The following is a 19,986-nucleotide window of genomic DNA, read 5'->3' as shown; positions in this document are numbered from 1 at the left end:
ATAATCTTCTAGCGAATACACCAGCTGTAGTAACACTCAAGAAATGAGTTGATCATCAAAACGTTTCTCTCATCCATGTGGCATGATTGGATAAGTAGGGCTTACAGACATGTGTGGCTCAGAGTCCAGGAGGATGTGATGCAGAGCAGAGTAATACACAAGTGTGTGATTGATTGAAGGACACAATAAACTGAAGCTTGTTAACAGAGACAGTACTATGGGGAACTGAGAAAGGAGATCTCCTGATGTTTAACCTCAAACATGTATAGCAAAAAACAATGTAACCCCAAAAATAGTGTAGCCTGGTTAAAGTTACAGTTCACCCAAAAATGAAACATTTGATCATGACTATAGAATTTTTGTGTTCCACAAAAGAAAGGATTGGTACTACATGAGGGTGAATAAATAAGGATAACAATTTAATTTTGGGGGAGAACTAGCCTTTTTAAGCTCAGCTGAGGAATAATGCCACCACAAACACTTGAGAAAAAACATTATTGTCTCAGAAACTGTGGCATAGGCTGAGGAAGCGGTAATTTACAGCTTATTGCATTGGTGTAAGATGTCATGTTGTTGTGCATATGATGTGCACTGCAACCATGTGCACATATGGCTCTGATTAAAGCCCAGATTCCCTGTTTTTTATTGGATTTGGGATGTATTGCATAAACTAGTTAGTAGTATTGTGTTAGGGCCAAAGAATGTGAATTATGAATCTCATTTGTCTCTTAAATTACTCTGAGCTCCAGAAAAAAATCCAGTCGGTAGACTCAGAGAGTCTGAGAGGTAAAATTGCTTTAGGTGGTGTAGCTGGATTAGTGCAACATACAGCAGAAACACTGGACAGACTGATGATGATGACTGGAAAAGTGAGCTTGTCTGAAAACAAGCTGTCTTCATTAGTGTAATGATTTTTCACTCTCATTTTATTTGGGTAGAGATTTATTGGTGATAATTCTTAATGTGGTTGCAAATAGACATCAGGAGGAAATGGCTGCATGCATGCGAATATGATTGCAAGTCTGGTGTGTGAACGGATGAGTCGTCCGTGTCTGTTACACAGGGGCTTGTCTGACCGCATTGGCTCAGAGGCCTATACTTCCCACATGTGTCAGGTGTGCTGCTCATATTACTGTCTGTAGGGCTTCAACATTGACCACAACGGTGCAAAACGGACAGCAGCCTGATCAAGAAGCACATGGAGATTAACCCTCTATTCAGTTCAGCCCTTTTTCTCACACATTCTGCTTTACGTAATCAGAGAGTAACTCAGGAGGGAAAGAAACAATGGAAAGGTTGATCCTGTGTTTCTGTGTATGTGTGTGTGGTAAAAGGAAGTGAGTGTTGGTGAAGGAGAGGTGAGGAGACTTTGAACCATCAAAAACAGTGCAAGAAGAAAGGGAGGATAAAAACAGAAGTGGGTGGTGATGGAAAGATGAAGAGGAGGAGGGGGAAAAAAGAGCAAAGTCTGTGGTCCAGTGGGGAAGTCTGCAAAAACATATGGAGAGAATGAAGATAACTTGCAGACGAATGGAGATAGTGGCAGTGGTTCTGATCAGACAGAGAGTAACCATTATTGGAAGCCAAACCAGCCTATCCACAGAATCTGGGCATTCTGGGAGCACCAGAGCACATCATTCAGGCTGGCTCAGAAAGTGAGGATGAGATATAATGTGTTCACAGGTGTTATAAGACATGGGCTTCTGAGTGATGATTAGTATAGATAAGAATTATGGATGGATTGGAGAGAAGGAAAAGAGTGACAGGAGAAAGAGAGGGGGGTTCTCAAGAATGAATATTTGAAAATCAGTTGCAAGAATTCACAAGAGCTACAGCTACTGACAAAAGTGAAGTGTTTGGGCATTCATGGTGCACATGAACATAACTGTGAACACAACCTTAGAGATTTGGAAATCTATAAAAGTGTATACTGGTAACAGACAGTGCTATATACAGTTATATATGGTGTTATAATTACCCTTCAGCTAGTGATCATTTAAAAATTCTGAAGTCTTCTCACATTGTTGAATGAGTTCTACCTGCTTACCAAATTCCCATTCATTAGTATAAAAATTAAAGTTTATAAATCAATTTTATAGATTTGATTTAGTTTTCTGAATAATTATGCAAACAGCATCTAAATTAAGCAATACATTCAAAAAATATAAAATATCAATAAAATGAAAGGAAACTTGTACAATGGCAATTTTTGCTTTTTTATTATTTCTTTTTTCTGAGGCACTTTTCACAGCTTATATATCATTTAATTATTTAATTTATAGATATTAAGGTAAATTAAATGTTGCTTAATATTTTGGTCAAATAATCAAATAAAAGGTCAATAAATAATTAAGTACGTATCAGTCTATCTCGAATACTCGTTGTCATAAAGTACAGATATTGTGCACCAAAAACTTTTCTATAAAGAATTAATCGACAAATTCCATTTTAAATGAAACGGTGAAATGCATGAATGAAACAGAATAAAAATAAATAAATAAAAATAATGGCAATAAATTGTCTTCTTTAAAGTAATTGAAAGAAAGAAAGAAAGAAAGAAAGAAAGAAAGAAAGAAAGAAAGAAAGAAAGAAAGAAAGAAAGAAAGAAAGAAAGAAAGAAAGAAAGAAAGAAAGAAAGAAAGGTGTGTATAAGTGTATAAGCAAACAAGTTCACCGCATGTTTGGAATAACCCGTTTATAATGACTGTGATTCACGAGGGCAGATGAATTGTATTAAAATCTCGTAAATGTCCCCTAAATCTGGACTTTTGCCTGTTCCATATCAGTTGACATATCAGACGGGCTTAATACTGATATAAATTAAGCTCAGGCGCTTGTTACGGCTTACCTGTCGGCATATTAGAGGAGAGGCAAGGTGGGAAAACATGTCAGTTTTCAGAGACGGTCAATTATCACAACTAAATCAGCAAAGAGAACAAACGTCTGGCAGAGAAGTTGGGTAACGTGATTTGAGTGGGTTTTCCGCCGGTGAGACTGAGCGGCTTTATTTTAAGTCACTGGATTGAGGAAATGTTGAAAATAGCACACGACTCTCTTAATGAGACCTCCAGAGGAAAGAAGGAGCCCACCGGTCACTGCACTGACTGGGGGATGGGGGTATTAGGCTTCAAACTTTTGCAGTTATATTTTGTCTAATATGACGAAAAAGCATGTGATAGTTCAGTGGGATACTTTAATGATGAAAAATAACAAAAATGAACATTCAGAACTGAGCAGGAAAACTGAAAGCAGATATGGGATATTGCCTAATCGTGTAATAAATAGACAGATTAGAATGCATCCTATATATTTAACATGGACAGGACGCGGTTTCAGGAATTTAAAAAAAAAAAAAAAAGCTCTTTATGATTTATATAGTCAGAGTCTGATTTTTATTGTTATTTGTTGTTGTTGTTGTTTTATTTGTTTTTCCCCTTTCATAATTTGTTTCATTCCTGTTTATGGCAAAACATATTCATACATTTTGATCATTGATAATCCATTAGTCTTGATTCATGCGACGATTATTACCTATATCATGCTCGATATTTGGTTCTGCATAACTTTATTTATTTTTTACAAAATTCAGTTTGAAAGGAGATCAGAAAGTGGAGGAGGGGTCTATACCAGGAGACTGACCAAGTGACCTGCAGGCTGATTATATGTCATTAACTGGAGACTCGGCCTATTTAAATTACTCGAGAACTTCCATTCAGACAGATGAATTACGCCTGAACCCCACACACAACACTTAAACACGAATAAATCATGAACCGTCTTTTGTGAAATTTGTGAAATTTTACACAAGCACGGACACACACACACACCACTCGCTCTTTCTCTCCTTCATCCCTCTCTTTCACTCAAACACTGACACACAGACAAGAATAGCTATGGCCATAAATATTCACATGTCGCTGTTACATTTGGCACCTGGAGCAATACACTGCGAACTGTCAAAATTAAAAGAATCAAATGTAAACTCAAAGTCCACCGAAAGGGCTCGCAACCACTGATACTCGCATGGTGTAAGAGGCATTACAAGCAACATGGCTCAGAATTAGAATTAGTCTTTTGTATTCAGTTTAAGTTTATACACTTTTCTCACTTAAAATAAGTGCTCAAACATGGATGTCGTGAAAAAATAATCGCCCAATTGAGGATTAACAGATCCAGGAAACATAATTCTTGTAAAGTGTTTCGTATACAAACAAACGATTTAAACATATCTCACAGTCAACTAACACTGTCACTGTCCTGTTCTTGATGATGTCTAAACTTTAATGGCACCAATAATTTTTCAACTACGCGCTTATTTGGACTTAACATGATGAAGCAGCGTTGATGTTTATTTAACAAATATATCAAAAATGGTCCCATTATAAGATGTCGATGGCGTGATCATTTAAGTAAAAAAATAAAATAAAAAAATAAAATAAAATGCAGTCAAAACGATTAAATGTTTTACAATATTATACATTTTACATTATTTATTTTTTTCTTTACTGGTTTTAATGTGTTTATAATGTGTTTTTATTGGTCCTATAAACAATTTCACGCAAAACACCACGTTATGCCTAATACGGCAAGGAAAAGTGATACATTTATCTTATTACTGCCACATTAAAAAGATTTCTCGTTTCATGCTGAATGTGTATATAGATTAAATAATTAATTTAATATAGGTTACATATACACACTCGATTTCCACATTTTTGCCTTATCATTAATTATTATTATTATTTTAAAACACGCTTTTACTGACAAGGCAAAACATAATTACATTCCCTAAACACTATCTATCTATCTATCTCAGTCGACTTGAGCTACTTCAATTTATTATATATATGTATATATATATATATATATATATATATATATATATATATATATATATATATATATATATATATATATATATATATATATATATATATATATATATATATATATATATATATATATATATGTATATGTATATATATATATATATATATATATATATATATGCCTGTTCATATATATGCCAGATAAAAAAGCATAGTTCACCGTGGTTATGAGAGTCTATTAATAATAAAGTTTTAACGTCTGTTTAAATGTCTGCCCTTTACTTTTCTTTGTTTTTTTTCTCAAAAGGCAGTGATACTTAAAAACAATAATAATAATTAAAAAAAAACAAAAAAAATATATAAAATCAATCATACCCAGGCTTTTAGTTTAAATACGACCAATTTCTATTTTGTTTGTTAAAAAGGCATCTTATACTAATGTTTATGCCATCAGCTTATCTGAAAATGTAGCCAATTTGATTGCTGAATAAAAGGTTTCAAATTAAACATACGAAAGACTGAAGTGATTGTGCATAGCCTACATTTACAATGAATAGAAAACAAATATAAATACCATTACACACACACAAAATAAATACGGGAAAATAATCATGGAATACGTTACCAGTCCCTTTTGCATGCATTTGAAATTTATTTTTTACATGTTGTATATACAAGCTATAGTAGCTATAAGCTATCTTTGCAAGGGTTCGTGCAATTTGGGAGCATAAACATCCTAACGCTGCAGTTCATGTCCCTCCTCCTCTACAACGTTATTGGCTGAGAACAGTTTTGACGACATATATGAACCCAAGCAGCTCAAAAGATGTAGCTGACATGGAGATCAAACGTCGGAATTCGTCTGCTTCCACAGAGTGAATCAGGCTGCAAACTGCGTGCACAACATCGACTGGCTTTGGATATTTTTCCATCCAACGCTCCATCTTATTGATTCTATAACAAGTCTGAAATTCAGAAGAAGAAAATTGGCTCTAACACCGCTAAAACATTAATAAGTATAGCAATGAGACTTTCTCGTGATGGATATTTGCAGTGGAGAATATACGTGTAAGTAAACAATTTTTGACTAATAACTCGAGTGCAGTTACAGCTGAAGCCTGTTTTATTCGTCTGTCAATGATCTGCTAGAAATTCAGCGGTATCTTTCTTATGGCCAGTTAAGCAGGACTGAATTTTTACTTTCTGTTAGAAATCAACAAATTCATACTTTTTTATGGGGAGAAAGCCGGTGTCTAAATCGTCAAGTCAAAATATACGCACGATCTGAGAGCCAAAGCGTAGGCTACTCTGTCTGTGGTTCGCCTTAAGTCTGTCGCCATGAGTTTAGTTGGAGGGTTTCCCCACCACCCGGTGATGCATCATGACGGCTATTCCTTCGCTGCCGCAGCTGCTGCCAGTCGCTGTCACGAAGAACCCCCCTATTTTCATGGGTGGCTTATCAGCCATCCGGAAATGTCTCCTCCAGACTACAGTATGGCACCCTCGTACAGCCCCGAATACTCAGCAGGAGCCCCCGGGCTCGACCACTCGCACTACGGAGGAGTGCCGGGGGCCGGCGCCGTTGGAATGGGACCCCGACCAGTAAAACGTAGACCCACGGCAAACCGAAAGGAGAGGCGCAGGACTCAGAGCATCAACAGCGCCTTCGCAGAACTCCGGGAATGCATTCCCAACGTGCCCGCGGATACGAAGCTGTCCAAAATCAAAACCCTTCGTTTGGCTACCAGTTACATTGCTTACCTTATGGACATTCTGGACAAAGACGAACAGAACGGGGAAGCAGAGGCCTTCAAAGCGGAGTTCAAAAAAACAGAAGCCAAAGAAGAAAGGCGAAAGAAGGAAATGGTAAGACCTTAAAGTAGGCTAAATGGATCTTCATAAATGTCGATAAACATTATTGCCAAATATTAGACTTAGCTACATATAATGGAAACTTTATTTAACTTTGATATAAAAGCTTTACAATTATACTGTTGGAATAAATTTGTTTTGTTGAACGTTGCTGTGCCTTTTTCTTTGTTGTATAAATTAAATTAAATTAATAGTCTACATTTGCTGTCTTTATCGTGACCAGTCCATTGATCAAATTTGGTAAAGTGCAAAGCTATACAAATAATCTCTTCTGTCTGTCGTTTTGTTTTGTTTTTTGTTTTCCAGAACGACGTTTTGAAAAATTCAGGGAGCAGCAATGACAAGAAAACTAAAGGGAGAACTGGTTGGCCGCAGCATGTGTGGGCATTGGAACTGAAACAATGAGACTAATGCAAAAGACACGTTTTTAATTGTTCTCCCACATTATTTAATGGAATATTTATGTGCAATTTCCCGCTACGGACAGTGGATATTTGAGGAAAAACCATTCCATTTTAGAAGGAGGATTCTCTCTTGGTAAGAGATTGTGTGTTGCTGTCTGATATTGGTTCATTATTGTTTGTTTTCTTGTCCCATTGTGAATCAAAATTAGATAGCTGCCATTAAGGAGAATACGTGAAGTTCTGTCTCATTCTGTCTCTCTATCACTTTCAGTATCTTTTCTCTGTCTCTCTCTTCTTTAGTAATGAGGAAGATTAGTTGATGTTATGATATAGTAAATGTTTTATTTGTAAATGTCATGAAGTGTTATAATGTAATTTTGTGGTCGTACAATGCTGGTGTCTAAAACAACTGTTGAGTCCACCCAGTGCCCTTCCGTCCACCCAGTGCCCTTCCGTCGAGAGACACAAATTTAAATAATACTGGAGATGTAAACAATGTAATTAATTCAATAAACCACTGTTTTTAACAATCTTAGACCTTTTGTTGTATTGAAATGTAATTTAATCTAAAGATGCCACTTGGCAAATTGCACACTAAATTACTAACATAGCCATACAGTAGAAATAATGATAGTTTTAGGGCCTAGAGAGACTGTTGAATATATTTTCAATTATATTTCCATAGACGTGACAGTCAAATCACGCACTCATGCGATGCACACCCAGCAGCTCCTCCAGCACAGATTCAAGCAGCCAACTGTGTTTTGCTTTGAGACATATTGGCTTTTAAAAGGTATCGAAAGTTTTGAAGACAAATGTTTACATTTGACACTACTCTACAACGGGACTGTTTTGAACCGTTTGTCAATTTATGCATGCAACACTGAATACAAATAAATAAATAAATATATATAAATATAATTATATATAAACTGTTAATGCTTGTAGTAGCTATAGGCATTGTGTACAGGTTGGCTAACTAATTTTTACATATGTTTATGTTCTATATGTCTTACATTCGGAAAGGCTGCTTCGAGTAACAGTGCTGTTAGTTGTTTCGAGTAACTACAATTGAAAATAAATAAATTACTGTTAAATATTATAATTATTATTATGTTAAAATAAGATTTGTATTATTTTAACTCAGTTTGATAATATGTCAGCGTACATGACGAAATCGGGACATGAAGGAATACAGCATTAAATGAACACTGACTGGTTATAGCCTACGGTTTCTGCAGCAGGTGCCAAAAGATGAAATTATAATTTAATTCATAAAATTGATTTGCAATGGTATTTTATAGGCTATGGTATTTTATATGTAATAGGCTACAGAAAAAAACAATATTCATAGCCTACCATCTAAATTGCAAAGAAGGCTATACAGGTTAATTTGGCTACCCTTGACAGTATTTTATTATTATTATTATTATTATTATTATTTTAAACAAACACGATTCTAATATTGAAACTGCACAGACTATAGGTTGTACGAAACACATTTAGCTATAGCCCTAGCTGTTTAATCGTGATAAGGGGGGAAAACTGCAAGACGTTAAATTCCATGAATGAAATAGCAACACAATAGCCTACGGAGGAGGGCCAGACTTTGAGCGACTAAAGCCTGCTCGGATGTGCAAATGATTGATAAAGTGCCGATCAAAATGTGCAGCTGAAACTTCCCACTAGTGTGGAGGGGGGATAGCACCACAGTTCATCGAACCTAATTTTGGCAAAGACCATAACAACAGTCAGTAGCCTTGTATCTGCTGGAATTATTGGAATAATACAATGACGTCAGTGATTTATTTCAGATTCAAGTTGTTTAACGATTTTTAAAATGATGCATTCGATGTATATTTAGGAAGACCAAGCAGTCTTTTTCTGTTTTTCCTATTTCTTAATTGTTATTAGCCTTTTTTATATTTTTTTTGTGCAATCATGCTACGTGTTTTTCGTTCGGTGCAGGTCTAGTTTTCGGTTCTTTATGCAAAGACAAGCAATTAAACTGACATCTCAAGCAGAGTAAATCTGCTTAGATAGGAAGACACACAGCCGATTTAAAACCCATCCGGTTGCATTAAAACACTGCTTACGTTACATCGTATTGTCTGATTCCACAGGTTCTATGCACTAATAATTGTAGATAATTTGTTGAAAGTGTCAAGATGGCGTCTCAGATAAAATTGACCGTCCGTACTCCCTTGATTAAGAATACAGATAATACCGTGACCTCATTGTGACCTGCTGCCGCTCCAGTAACACGAATGACTCTCTAATAGATGGAAGTGAACACATATCTTGCATTCGACACCATGATTCCTGAAGGCCCAAAGCAGTAAAGAGCACTTATTTCCTCTGGCACTGAGGCAAAAAGAAGTAGTCTGGTCCAGGAATACAATTTCGTTGGTAAATAGCCTAGCTCTTTTATCACTCACTTCCCATCACCTCATGTCCCATATTATTAAATATAGGGTATCTAATTCTAAAGCGTGCAAATCATGACCAAAAAAAAATAAAAAATGTCAATACTTCTTATTATCAACTTGCCTCGGCAATGGCACAAAACGCTTCCCAGTATAAAAAATTGACTTGGTCTCTTTTGTGTAATTATCCAAAACTCGATCTTAAAGTTCTTGAACTTATAGGGTCGTATTATATTTTAAAGCATGGACCCACACATCACCTTTTTCTTGGTATTACAGACATCTGTAAACCATTAGCTCCTAAGACCCACCTCCATTTTTTTCTGTCTACAGCAGTGGCTAGTAGACATATTGACGTCAGAACATAGCCATCCTGTGCCTATATGGTGAACGTAATCACGTATAATGCCTGTGATCCATTCCTTAACCTAAATCATAACCATTCAGAGATTCAGAGAATCACGTATATGACAAACTAAGATATATATATATATATATTGCTTAAGTGGCACGATCTCAGATAGGCCTACACCATTTAGATTCAATATGTCGCACAGAAAAAAAAAATGTCGCAGTCTTCATCTAATTTAAAATGCATAACAGATATGCAGGCCTTTTTAATGTCGTGTATTAAACTTCGTAAAGTTCTAGTCTTCAGCTGCAGGTCATGTTTTAATAGGCCTATAGTTCATTAGACTGGATCATTTTTGTGTAATTAAACGTAAATTAAAATTTGACATTTTGTCCCACATAAATGTGTTCCAATATAACATAGCCTAATAGTCTAACTTAATTTAGGTCATGCGAGTTAGCCTAAATGATTCTGGGAGCGTTTCGCCAACATGTGCAGCCATTTTGACCTAGCCATTTGCAAAATAGCCTATGATATCGACTGAAATAGAGAATTCAACACTATATTATTTTCATATATATATATATATATATATATATATATATATATATATATATATATTTTTTTTTTTTTGAATAACAGTAAATTAAACTAAATTAAATGAAATGAAAACGGTCAACAGAAAGTGAGCGTCCCAGCTACTCACCCCCTAAATATATAAAATATAGGCTACGAAAACTCAAGTAGCCTAACGAAACCGTATTTTGTTCGTTATTAAATTAAATAGTAGCCTACTGCGGCGCCACCGTATCAGGTGATACATGATCAGCTGTTCTCCTAAGAAGACAATGTACCATTCTGCTGGAGTGTGTTTTGCGGAAGATCAGGCCGGTGCCCGTGGTGCTGTCAGTTGTGACAGTTCCCAGATGGAGGCCGCTACTGTAAGCGAGATTGAGTTTCTCACAGAAACAACTCCCTCTTCTTCCAAACCGTCCTACAAAAGTTCTCCAGACACTTTTGCGCCCAGACTCCTCAAACAACGGTAACGCGGAAAGAATGAGCTGAATGAGTTTAAGGAATAAAGACGCTTCGCTCCATCAGGTTATTCTTGACGAGAAGAGATGGCTCTAGCCTATACATCGAGCTAGAGGCAGGATCACTGACGTTTACTACGGTAAACTGGTTTAACCTCCTGGAAAGTGATTTGTTGGCTTATAACAACTGGCACAAAACTTCTAAAAAGCTGCGTAGAGTTTGCTTATGTCTTGCTAATCAATTTTTCAAAGGCGTAGTAAGAATTCAGCCGTTTGAAATAATTATCACTGCTGTGCTGTGTTTGTCGTTTTGAATTGTTGGCTACTTGTAGCCTAGGCTACTAATTTTGTATATTTGTATTGCGGTGCACAACTTTCTGAAAATGCTTTGAAAAACGTTTATTTATACATCTCCGAACCCCACTTTTTTCCTTAAAAGAAAAACTTGGCAATGACATGCTTCAGCAAAGATGGCCCTTTTAACGATTTTAAGTTGTGTTAAATTCGACATCATGTGCAATTTCTTTGATTTCACAGTAGCCTGCTCTTGGCAAATGGCATATTTTTTTATGTTTTAATAGATTCAGTGCACTAAAACAAAACAAATTATGTTTGTAAAATAAAAATGTACCTAATGTGATTGTAAATGTTATATTTTAACATCTTACAACACAATTTTAAAGAACATAACAACAAAAATGCGTACCGTAAAATATAAAATGTTACATGTAGACTACATAGCCTAAATAAAATATTAAAATTAGATACAAATTCCAATTCACGTTAAGTGTGCTGAACAGCTGGCCTCACAGCTAAGCAAATCGACTCCTACACAGATAAAGCTTATAGGCTACTGCATAAAAACGGTCACTATTGAGGCTGTGAGAGGAGAGGAAGACCTCCCAAGTGGTCAGGGTGTGCGTGTCATTTCAAGCGAGTCCTCTAACACTCCATTTATCCCTGCGAGCATGAGGCGACTGCTCTGTTTTGTCGGTGATAAACATTTAAAACCTTTAAACGAGAGCATAAATCCAGATGGGGGAAAAATGACATGTGAACGGCTGCATTTTCAAAAACCAAAAATCGTAACAGGCGACGAAATAATGGTTCATTGCGTGCTTCTTTTAAAATATGTTAAAATTGAGCAAGCCTGAAATGTGCAAATAAATTCGGATGCAGTCTTCGGGAATTTGAGACCAATAACAGAGGATCAGCGACAGGTAGAAATGCAAAAGGTCACAATTTATATTATAGTTTTCAGTGATACATAGCCTAAAGTTAGGTTAAGTGTATTTATAATAACCGTGTTACTTAATATGCTACAACGCAGTTATTGTTGTGAAGATGTAACTGCATATTATTCGAGCAATAGGCTGGCGTAGCTATACGTAACAGGGATTCTGTATTGTCAATGTTGCTTTTAAAGTTGCATTTACAGCTTATGGACGTGGTTGTGGATTTAGACCTATATCTCCTGACGGTGAAGATTTTATATGTTCATCTTCTCACGTTCCCTGTTGGTTGTGTGAGGAGATGGCGATCAAACCATTAACGGTAGGCCTCATATTACCATCTATTAAGCCTAATAATAATGTTTTTTCAACTAAGCGTCTAGGATTGACATTTCCTGACCCTCACCAAATACGTTTTTTGAACAATTATTTTTCTTATCCCTTTCATTTAAATGGAAGCCATAGAAGTGGTAGTGCAATACATCTTCAGTGAAAAATAAACAGACTTCGTTCATCACGGACACAAATTATTCACAGTGTTAACCTTTTAAACTGGAATGGAATTGGAATAGGCTGTCATCGTTTAATACTCAAGCTCGAATAACTTCACTGCTCGCCGTGATGATGCCAGTCAAACTAACAAACTAACTAAAGTGACATTAGTGCTGAAAATAAATAATGTTGAGTTTTTATGACAAAGAGAATGTGATATTTGCTTTTGAAAGTGAAATTAGTGCTGAAAATAAATAATCTTGAGTTTTTATGACAAAGAGAGTGGTATTTTTGCTTGTGAAAGTGCTGAAATAATCTTTAGTTTTTATTACAAAGCGAATGTGATTTTTGATTGTGATTCTATAAAAATGTGAATGAAATATTATACAAAACACGACCTTGAACTTGTTTTGGCAATTTTATTTCGCTTTGTTGAATCCAACCGTTCACTAAACCAGTGGCCTGCTGTTGACGTTTAAATTAAATCAATGCAATCCCTCATGTAAAATGTTAACGTCTTTTTACAATAATAATAATTAAAACACCGTAGGCCATATAATTTAATTCAATGTCAAATCTACGCAAATTAATGGATAATAACTCTATAAAGAGTGTAAAATGATGCGCTCTCAGGAAATGTTTCTTTTCAGTAGTCCTATACATGCATTTAGAAAAACGAAATCCACCATCGAGAACAAAGAGAAAGGTTCAGGTAGACGTCAGTCAGAAGACACCTACATTATTGCCCAGGGGGCCGAAGCTGTCATTATATGAAGCTCTATAAAGACACCTTAAGCTCCCTACTTTCGTGCTTCTAACAAGAAGGAAATAGTGAATCGACTCCTTTTTTTATTTTTTACAGAATAAAATAGTTAACTGCGTGCCACATTCCTTTGTATTAAATTAAATTGTGCACTGCAAAATGCAAGCACAACATTGTTGCGGACTTTCACTGACTGGTTGCATTTATTCAATGGATAGGCCTATAAATAATGGGATGTAAGAATTGTTGCTCGCGATTGTATTGAAATATTGATATATAATGATATTTAGGTCACGTATTGAAATGAATGCAAATGAAATAAGTAGGCCTAATGAATAACTGCATCACAAAATTGTGACACAACTAATCACAAAAATCAGTTTTCAGTCTTTGCGGAGTATGAAAATCCATTCATGAAGATTCAAAGAGATGGGCAAGAGCTAAAACTAGCATTCCAGCATTAACATCGGTGAACCAGTTCCCTCGGTTTCCCAGTCATGAAAACATCTGTTACCGTGCACACTACAGACCTTAAATATGCAATAACTTACAGTAAAAATAACCTCATATGGCATGTGGCAAAATACAAGCGTTCAGTCACTGCTTGTGGCTGATTCAGTGAAGAATGAGCTGAGAGTACGGTGCCGGTGCCGGTGCCCAACTGTAACGTGCGACTTTTGGGAAGAGTGTCTTCGAAGAGGCAGTGGAAAGACAGCAAACTCATGAATCAATAATGAATAACAGATCAGGGTGTACCCATGGAATCAGTGCTACCATGGCAACCCCAGATTCTCCTGTCACTCAGGGGCCCCTCAGGGCAGTAGAGGTTCCCCTCCCATCCATCTTGGGCAGTAATGGAGAGTTTCTGGAGCAGTCTGTGGCTGACTGTGTTAAACCACAGCGATGACAGCTAGTCTATCTGCTCTACTGTTCTGAGCTTCCCTTCTTTCTCTGTATATATATTATCACATTTATTTTTCTCTCTCTTTCTGTTAAACCCCCTAAGATAGCCTATCTCATCATGCATTCCAGTTTTACAAATGGTGCCCTCTATTTTAGACCACAAAGACTTTCCGGCTAGATCATATTGAATATGCATTTTCAGTTTGTGTTCCCCATCACATTCAAAGTTTGTTCGTTTTGTAGGCTATAACAGATCTAAACATAAAATGTCCAGAGTAGGCTATGAAATAGGCCGATGACTCTGGCGAATAGGCCTAATTAATGGCTGCTGAAAGGACAGCGTCACTACCAAATTGTACTTTATTATTATTAAATGTATTTATTAAAAACTTTTTCTCAACTGAGCAAGTATCCCCTAGAAGATTTGGGATTTGCATTGACGCTAACTGAACGTTTGTGCTTATAGGTTCTGCATGACGTTCAAAATATTAGTATAGGCTAAATTTAATGGACGGAAAATGTTTGTTCTTTTAAATACTGAACCTCAATTAACTAGGCTAATTGATTTTGTGCAGAGCTATATATTTCTTTAATTTTGCGATTCGGGGTGCAAGTTTCAGGGGTCATCGGAGACAGAGGCCCTGTGACTGAACCTGATAAATGATAAGGATATTTAGCACGACATTCATCTTCCTGGAGTGCATTTAGGGAAGCTGCGCTTTTGGGACATTCGCCAATCCTCTGTGCATCGTCAGTCTCTTGAAAATGCGTAGCTATGAATAGTAGGCTACGCCAAATAAAAACGAAAACTCGTGGTATTGATATGCAAAAACGGACTCTGGCGTGCATTACGCAGTTTTCGCGTGCATATGATACGAAATTTGTTGGCGTGCACAGGTTCCGCGTACATATAATATGCGTTTATACCACAAGACAAATCCATCGCTTAGCATATGCACGCCAAAGTCCATTTTTGCGTATCAATACCACGAGTTTTTGTTTTTATTTGGCGTACTGTTTACGCACTTTCCTGAGATCGGGTTAGTTCATCAGCCTGCAAAACTCATTAGACCATTTTCCCGTTAAACATTCACACTATGAATTTAATTCATACAGTTATCTACAACAATTATAAAACTTCCTTGAATATGTTTCATTTATTTGCCTATTTATTATTTTGTTCCATTTGTTATCTGTTAATTTTTTTTCTACTTGTATTTAGCATTACTGCTATCACTTGGCAAAACTAAAACTACTGATGTCATAGTCACAATTTATCCTGGATTACAATATTACATACATTTTTCTCTATTTAAATTGTCTGTTTGATGTAGGCTATTGTGTAGGCTACATATAATTTGTCTGTTTTATTAGTTTTTAACAAATTTTTATTTATTTATTTATTACTGTGTCTTGCTGTTGTTCTGTGCAATGAAAGCCTCTTCTGTAACCAAAACAAATTCCTTGATTGTTTAAACAGGCATTAAATCTCATTCTGGTGTAATTTTGCGTTTGTCCTGCAGGTGACTGCACAGATCTCCTTGCGATGCTCTTAACACTGGTCTACATGACTGCTCCAGAAAAACTTCGAGTAGGCTACTGCTTGATAGTGCTTTGTGAAAAAGTGAAAAATCTGTTATTTGGTCATATTAAAACGGAGTCGGTACGGGGCACCAAAATATTGTCTTCCAGAAGTATTATGTATTTGCCTGCAAATTTGCCTCTTTCTTTTTCTATTTTCTCGTTCTTTTTCATTACTTTTCTTTTCTTTTATTTACAGAAAATGGCTGTAAATTTGAATAAAAAATAAAACATTTAGGCTCAGGGGGAAAAAAAATCCTGTAAAACATATATATTTTCCTAAACTTTTATTGAAAAAATAATCTGGGGTCAAAAGGACTTGATCTAATTCAGACATCACTGTAAACGTTGAAACATAAGCAATAAGGCACAATTCAATGTTTCTTACAATTTGCACATGGCTGAATGAGCTGGAATAGCTACTGAAAACCTTTTTTTTTTCAAACCACTATAAAGTGTAACTAAATTGTTTGCCATTGTTGCTGTTCCCACTCATGCACGCTTATTGATTTAGGAAGTGGGTGGCAGATTGATTTGGGACTGAGTGGCCCCATGTTTATTGGGCACACAATCCACAGGTCTGCTGGTATTAGGACTTCTCACGGGTGGCCAGGTCACTGACACACCACACCCACTGCTTTCAGTGCTTGCAGCAGAACGGTTTTGATCACGGTCAAAGGAAAACACAACACCTTGATTCCATAATGCTGGTGAGTGTGGTCAGCATTTAGGACACACAATTCAGCTATTTTTAACTTCAAAGCCTATGTAATACTAGCTCAATCTGATTATTTCAGATTAAATGTCATTGAAGTGAATTCATGAATGAAATCAATTCATGATTGCAATAGGCTGTGTTAAAATACGTTTTAAATGTAAAACATTTTTTTCTTAAGATTCAACTTATTTTTACACAAATGTTTATATGATTGTTTTGTGCAGAACGACCTATTTTACTGCTCATCACTGCTCTATCCATTTTATTTAATCTGTTTGATTTTCTCAGTTTTGTACGGAGAGTTTAAGCCTGAGCCTCCTGCAGGGTCACTGGATCCATACCCCTGAAGCCCTGACTGATTCCTGCAGTGGAAGGAAGCAATTGTTTTCAATTGTTCTTTTTTTTCTCTCTCCATTTGTATTTATTATTAAGAATATTATTAGGGGGAGACCGTGAAGTGTTGTAACATGGGGTTAGTTGTAACACTGTCAGTTTGACTATATGGTGATGTCATCCATATAATACACTCACATCTCCATTTTGAACTAACAGGAGAAGTGATGTGCCTGTAAGCAAGATTGTGAATTTTATCACCAAAAAGGTGATTTTTAAGTTAGAAACTATTTTTTATTTTTATTTTTTTATTTTTTCATTTTAACTTCAAACCCACATGCTAAAATCTGTTTGAACTGCTACCCTCTGGAAAATGCTATAGGTCCATTAAAACACGCACCACAAGATTCATGAACAGTTTTTATCCAAAAGCTACTGCCCTACTGAACTCTGAGATGAAAAAACACACTACAACACATTCTTGATTTTCAAGAGCATGCATTAATGACAATAACATCTGTGCACTTTACTTTATATTTATCACTTATTTTCTATTTTTCTCTTGCTGTATACGTTGGAAAGTCTATAATTTCGTTGTATGTACAATAAAAGAATAATTAAATTGAATTGAAATAAAAGAGTAAGCTATGGCTGCTTGGGGTGGTGATAGTTGTAACAGTTCATTAAAAATGATAGGAACACCGGGAAAAGGGCAAAAAAAAAAAGACCGGTGTCTGGGAAGGGACAAAAGAATAAAACAAGCAAAAAGCCCAAGTCCAATGACCAAGAGTGTTATGATTCGTCTGATGAATTTCTGCATTGTATGCAACATCTTGAAAACTCTAGATCAAAAGAAGTGTGGGTCAAGTGTGTTTCTTGTGGAACCCTGCACCCCAGGGCCAGCCATTTACATTTGTCACAACTGTGAGACTGACTGAACCCTTATGAGACATACACTATACACACACATAAATGTGTTATATTGTTAAGTTTAAAGTTCCAACACACATACACCCACACTCTAACTGTACTATACTACACACACACACACACACACACAAATTTGATATATTGTTAAAATGAAAGTTCTGACAAACTACAACACACACAATTTGTAAGTCTTGAGTTTAAAGTTCCAACATTGTTTTTTGTTAGTTTAAATTGTTCATTTTTGTTCTGCAATAAAGCTCTTGCATCATCTGGAAAGTGTGAATATTTTTTTTCACCAGATTACCTCTTATTGTTACATCTATCCCCAGCTAGTGTTACAGCAGGGTTGTTAGGTTGTAACAACGGAACTCTTTGTATTTGACATGAACTCACATAATCTGTGATTGTGTATTACAAGTTCAAATGAGTTTTTATTTCTAGAAGACAAATGTGGTTACAATGTATCAATGTATCAAAGTTTGAGAGGTCTAGCATGAACAGCCACTAAGTTCCTGACCCTCAAACAAACAGTGTTACCATCATCCCCGGTCTCCACCTATAAATACACCCATGTATTTTATGAATTATCATAGAATAATAGATAAAATCAAATAATAGCAAAAACATGCATTAAATCAAATCATTCATATAATAAACGTAAATAAAATATAAAGTATCTTGATTCACTGTGTAATTTAGGTGTAATGGTTGTACTGCAATGCACATCGATTCTGCTTTGGATTAAGATACTTTTGGGAAAATATATATTACCTACTATTCGATTATAACAATTTTATGATGATATTGGTAGGCTGAAAAGAAAAGCAAAGAAAAGAATAGAAAAGAAAAGACCTGTGGTTAAAGCTCTGTTTAAAAGGGATGGCTGTTATGACACTGATCTCAGCGTGATTAGAGCTCAGCCCTAGTGTGATTAGAGCTGGCCAAAAGGTTTTTTTTTTTTTTTTTCGTATTAAAAACTATGAAAGCATGTGTCCTGCGCTGAAAAAAAAGAAAAGGAGCCTAAGAATTGATATATAACACTTTTTCCCTCTCTCTCAGAACTGCTTGATATAAACTCACAGAAATAAAGAAATATGTGACAAATAAAGTCAGAATTGTGAGAGCCTTATTTTATTCAGTGGAGGAAACCATGCTCATGATGGAGTATCAAAATAGTTTCTGTTCTTCTACACTCTCAAAATAGGCTACATGTTTTGAAGTAGTATGAATAAAATAAAATAATTAAATAAATAAATAAACAAACAGAATCGGTTCATATTGTGTCTATGCATAACAGTGTCTATGCCTATACATATTTTGAAACCACTGATTAGTTTTTGTGCAGAATATAGATGTTGATTAGCAATAGTGTTCAGGAAATATAATAAAGAAAATAGGGTAAGCGCGCCACCTTGTGGTCGTTGCGAGTTATAGTACAAGTCCAGTGACGGGAAACAAGGCTTTCAAAAGCGCCATAAGGTAAGTGTCAAGTTAGTAAACACATTCGTAAATTAACTTGATCTTTGAACAGTCCGTAAGTACAATTCGTACAATTTTAATAGACAAAACAACAAGACGATATCCTTGCATTCATAGCCACTGTTCGAGACAGGCTCTAAAAAGATATTCGGCAGTCTTCAAAAGCCACGTGATACTACACGAATAAATGACTAATTACAACATAAAGGAATATATTATAAAAAATAAAAATAAAAAAATAAATAAATACATATCATCACAACTATGTCTGTGGCTGTCCTTGTTTGACACCAGCATCTCCAATTAAGACGCTGCCAACATCCAGCCAGTACAACTTTTCAAATATACAAAGTAAATAGGCTACAGTTAATATATAGCAAATACAAAGGTAAGCATCCAACAACAAACTGACAGATCCGTGACACACACACACATTTGTATATGTGGTTTATATACAAACTTTATTTTCATACACATTAGGTTTTTAAGCAATTTTTGTCCTTTAAGCCGTTCAAGTTACACACAACATTACACATATTTGTGTCCCAATAAACCATAAACCTGCACACACATACATTTTCTGCTAATATCTTATATCATATCAGTTATATCCAGTAAAATAATAAGAACAAAAAAGT

At 35.7% G+C, this 19,986-nt stretch overlaps 1 protein-coding gene across 1 annotated transcript; it reads left to right on the top strand.

Annotated features, from left to right (window-relative positions):
- The first annotated feature begins 5,665 nt into the window (after window positions 1-5,665).
- On the top strand, window positions 5,666-7,640 carry LOC132141951 (heart- and neural crest derivatives-expressed protein 2-like). Its single transcript, XM_059551594.1, has 2 exons — window positions 5,666-6,695; window positions 7,008-7,640. Exons 1-2 carry the CDS (start codon window positions 6,168-6,170, stop codon window positions 7,104-7,106), a joined length of 627 nt encoding a protein of 208 aa, XP_059407577.1. The 5' UTR covers window positions 5,666-6,167; the 3' UTR covers window positions 7,107-7,640.
- The last annotated feature ends 12,346 nt before the right edge of the window (window positions 7,641-19,986 follow it).

The sequence above is a fragment of the Carassius carassius genome, chromosome 6, assembly GCF_963082965.1.
Source record: "Carassius carassius chromosome 6, fCarCar2.1, whole genome shotgun sequence".
Classification (NCBI taxonomy): Eukaryota; Metazoa; Chordata; class Actinopteri; order Cypriniformes; family Cyprinidae; genus Carassius; species Carassius carassius.
This window is presented reverse-complemented; position numbering and strand designations above follow the sequence as displayed.

Bases quoted from the DNA above. Each gene is read 5' to 3' on its own strand.
- LOC132141951 (XM_059551594.1), top strand. From the start codon at position 6,168: ATGAGTTTAGTTGGAGGGTTTCCCCACCACCCGGTGATGCATCATGAC. The intron at 6,696-7,007 runs GTAAGACCTTAA...TTTGTTTTCCAG, and splicing joins AAAGGCGAAAGAAGGAAATG to AACGACGTTTTGAAAAATTC.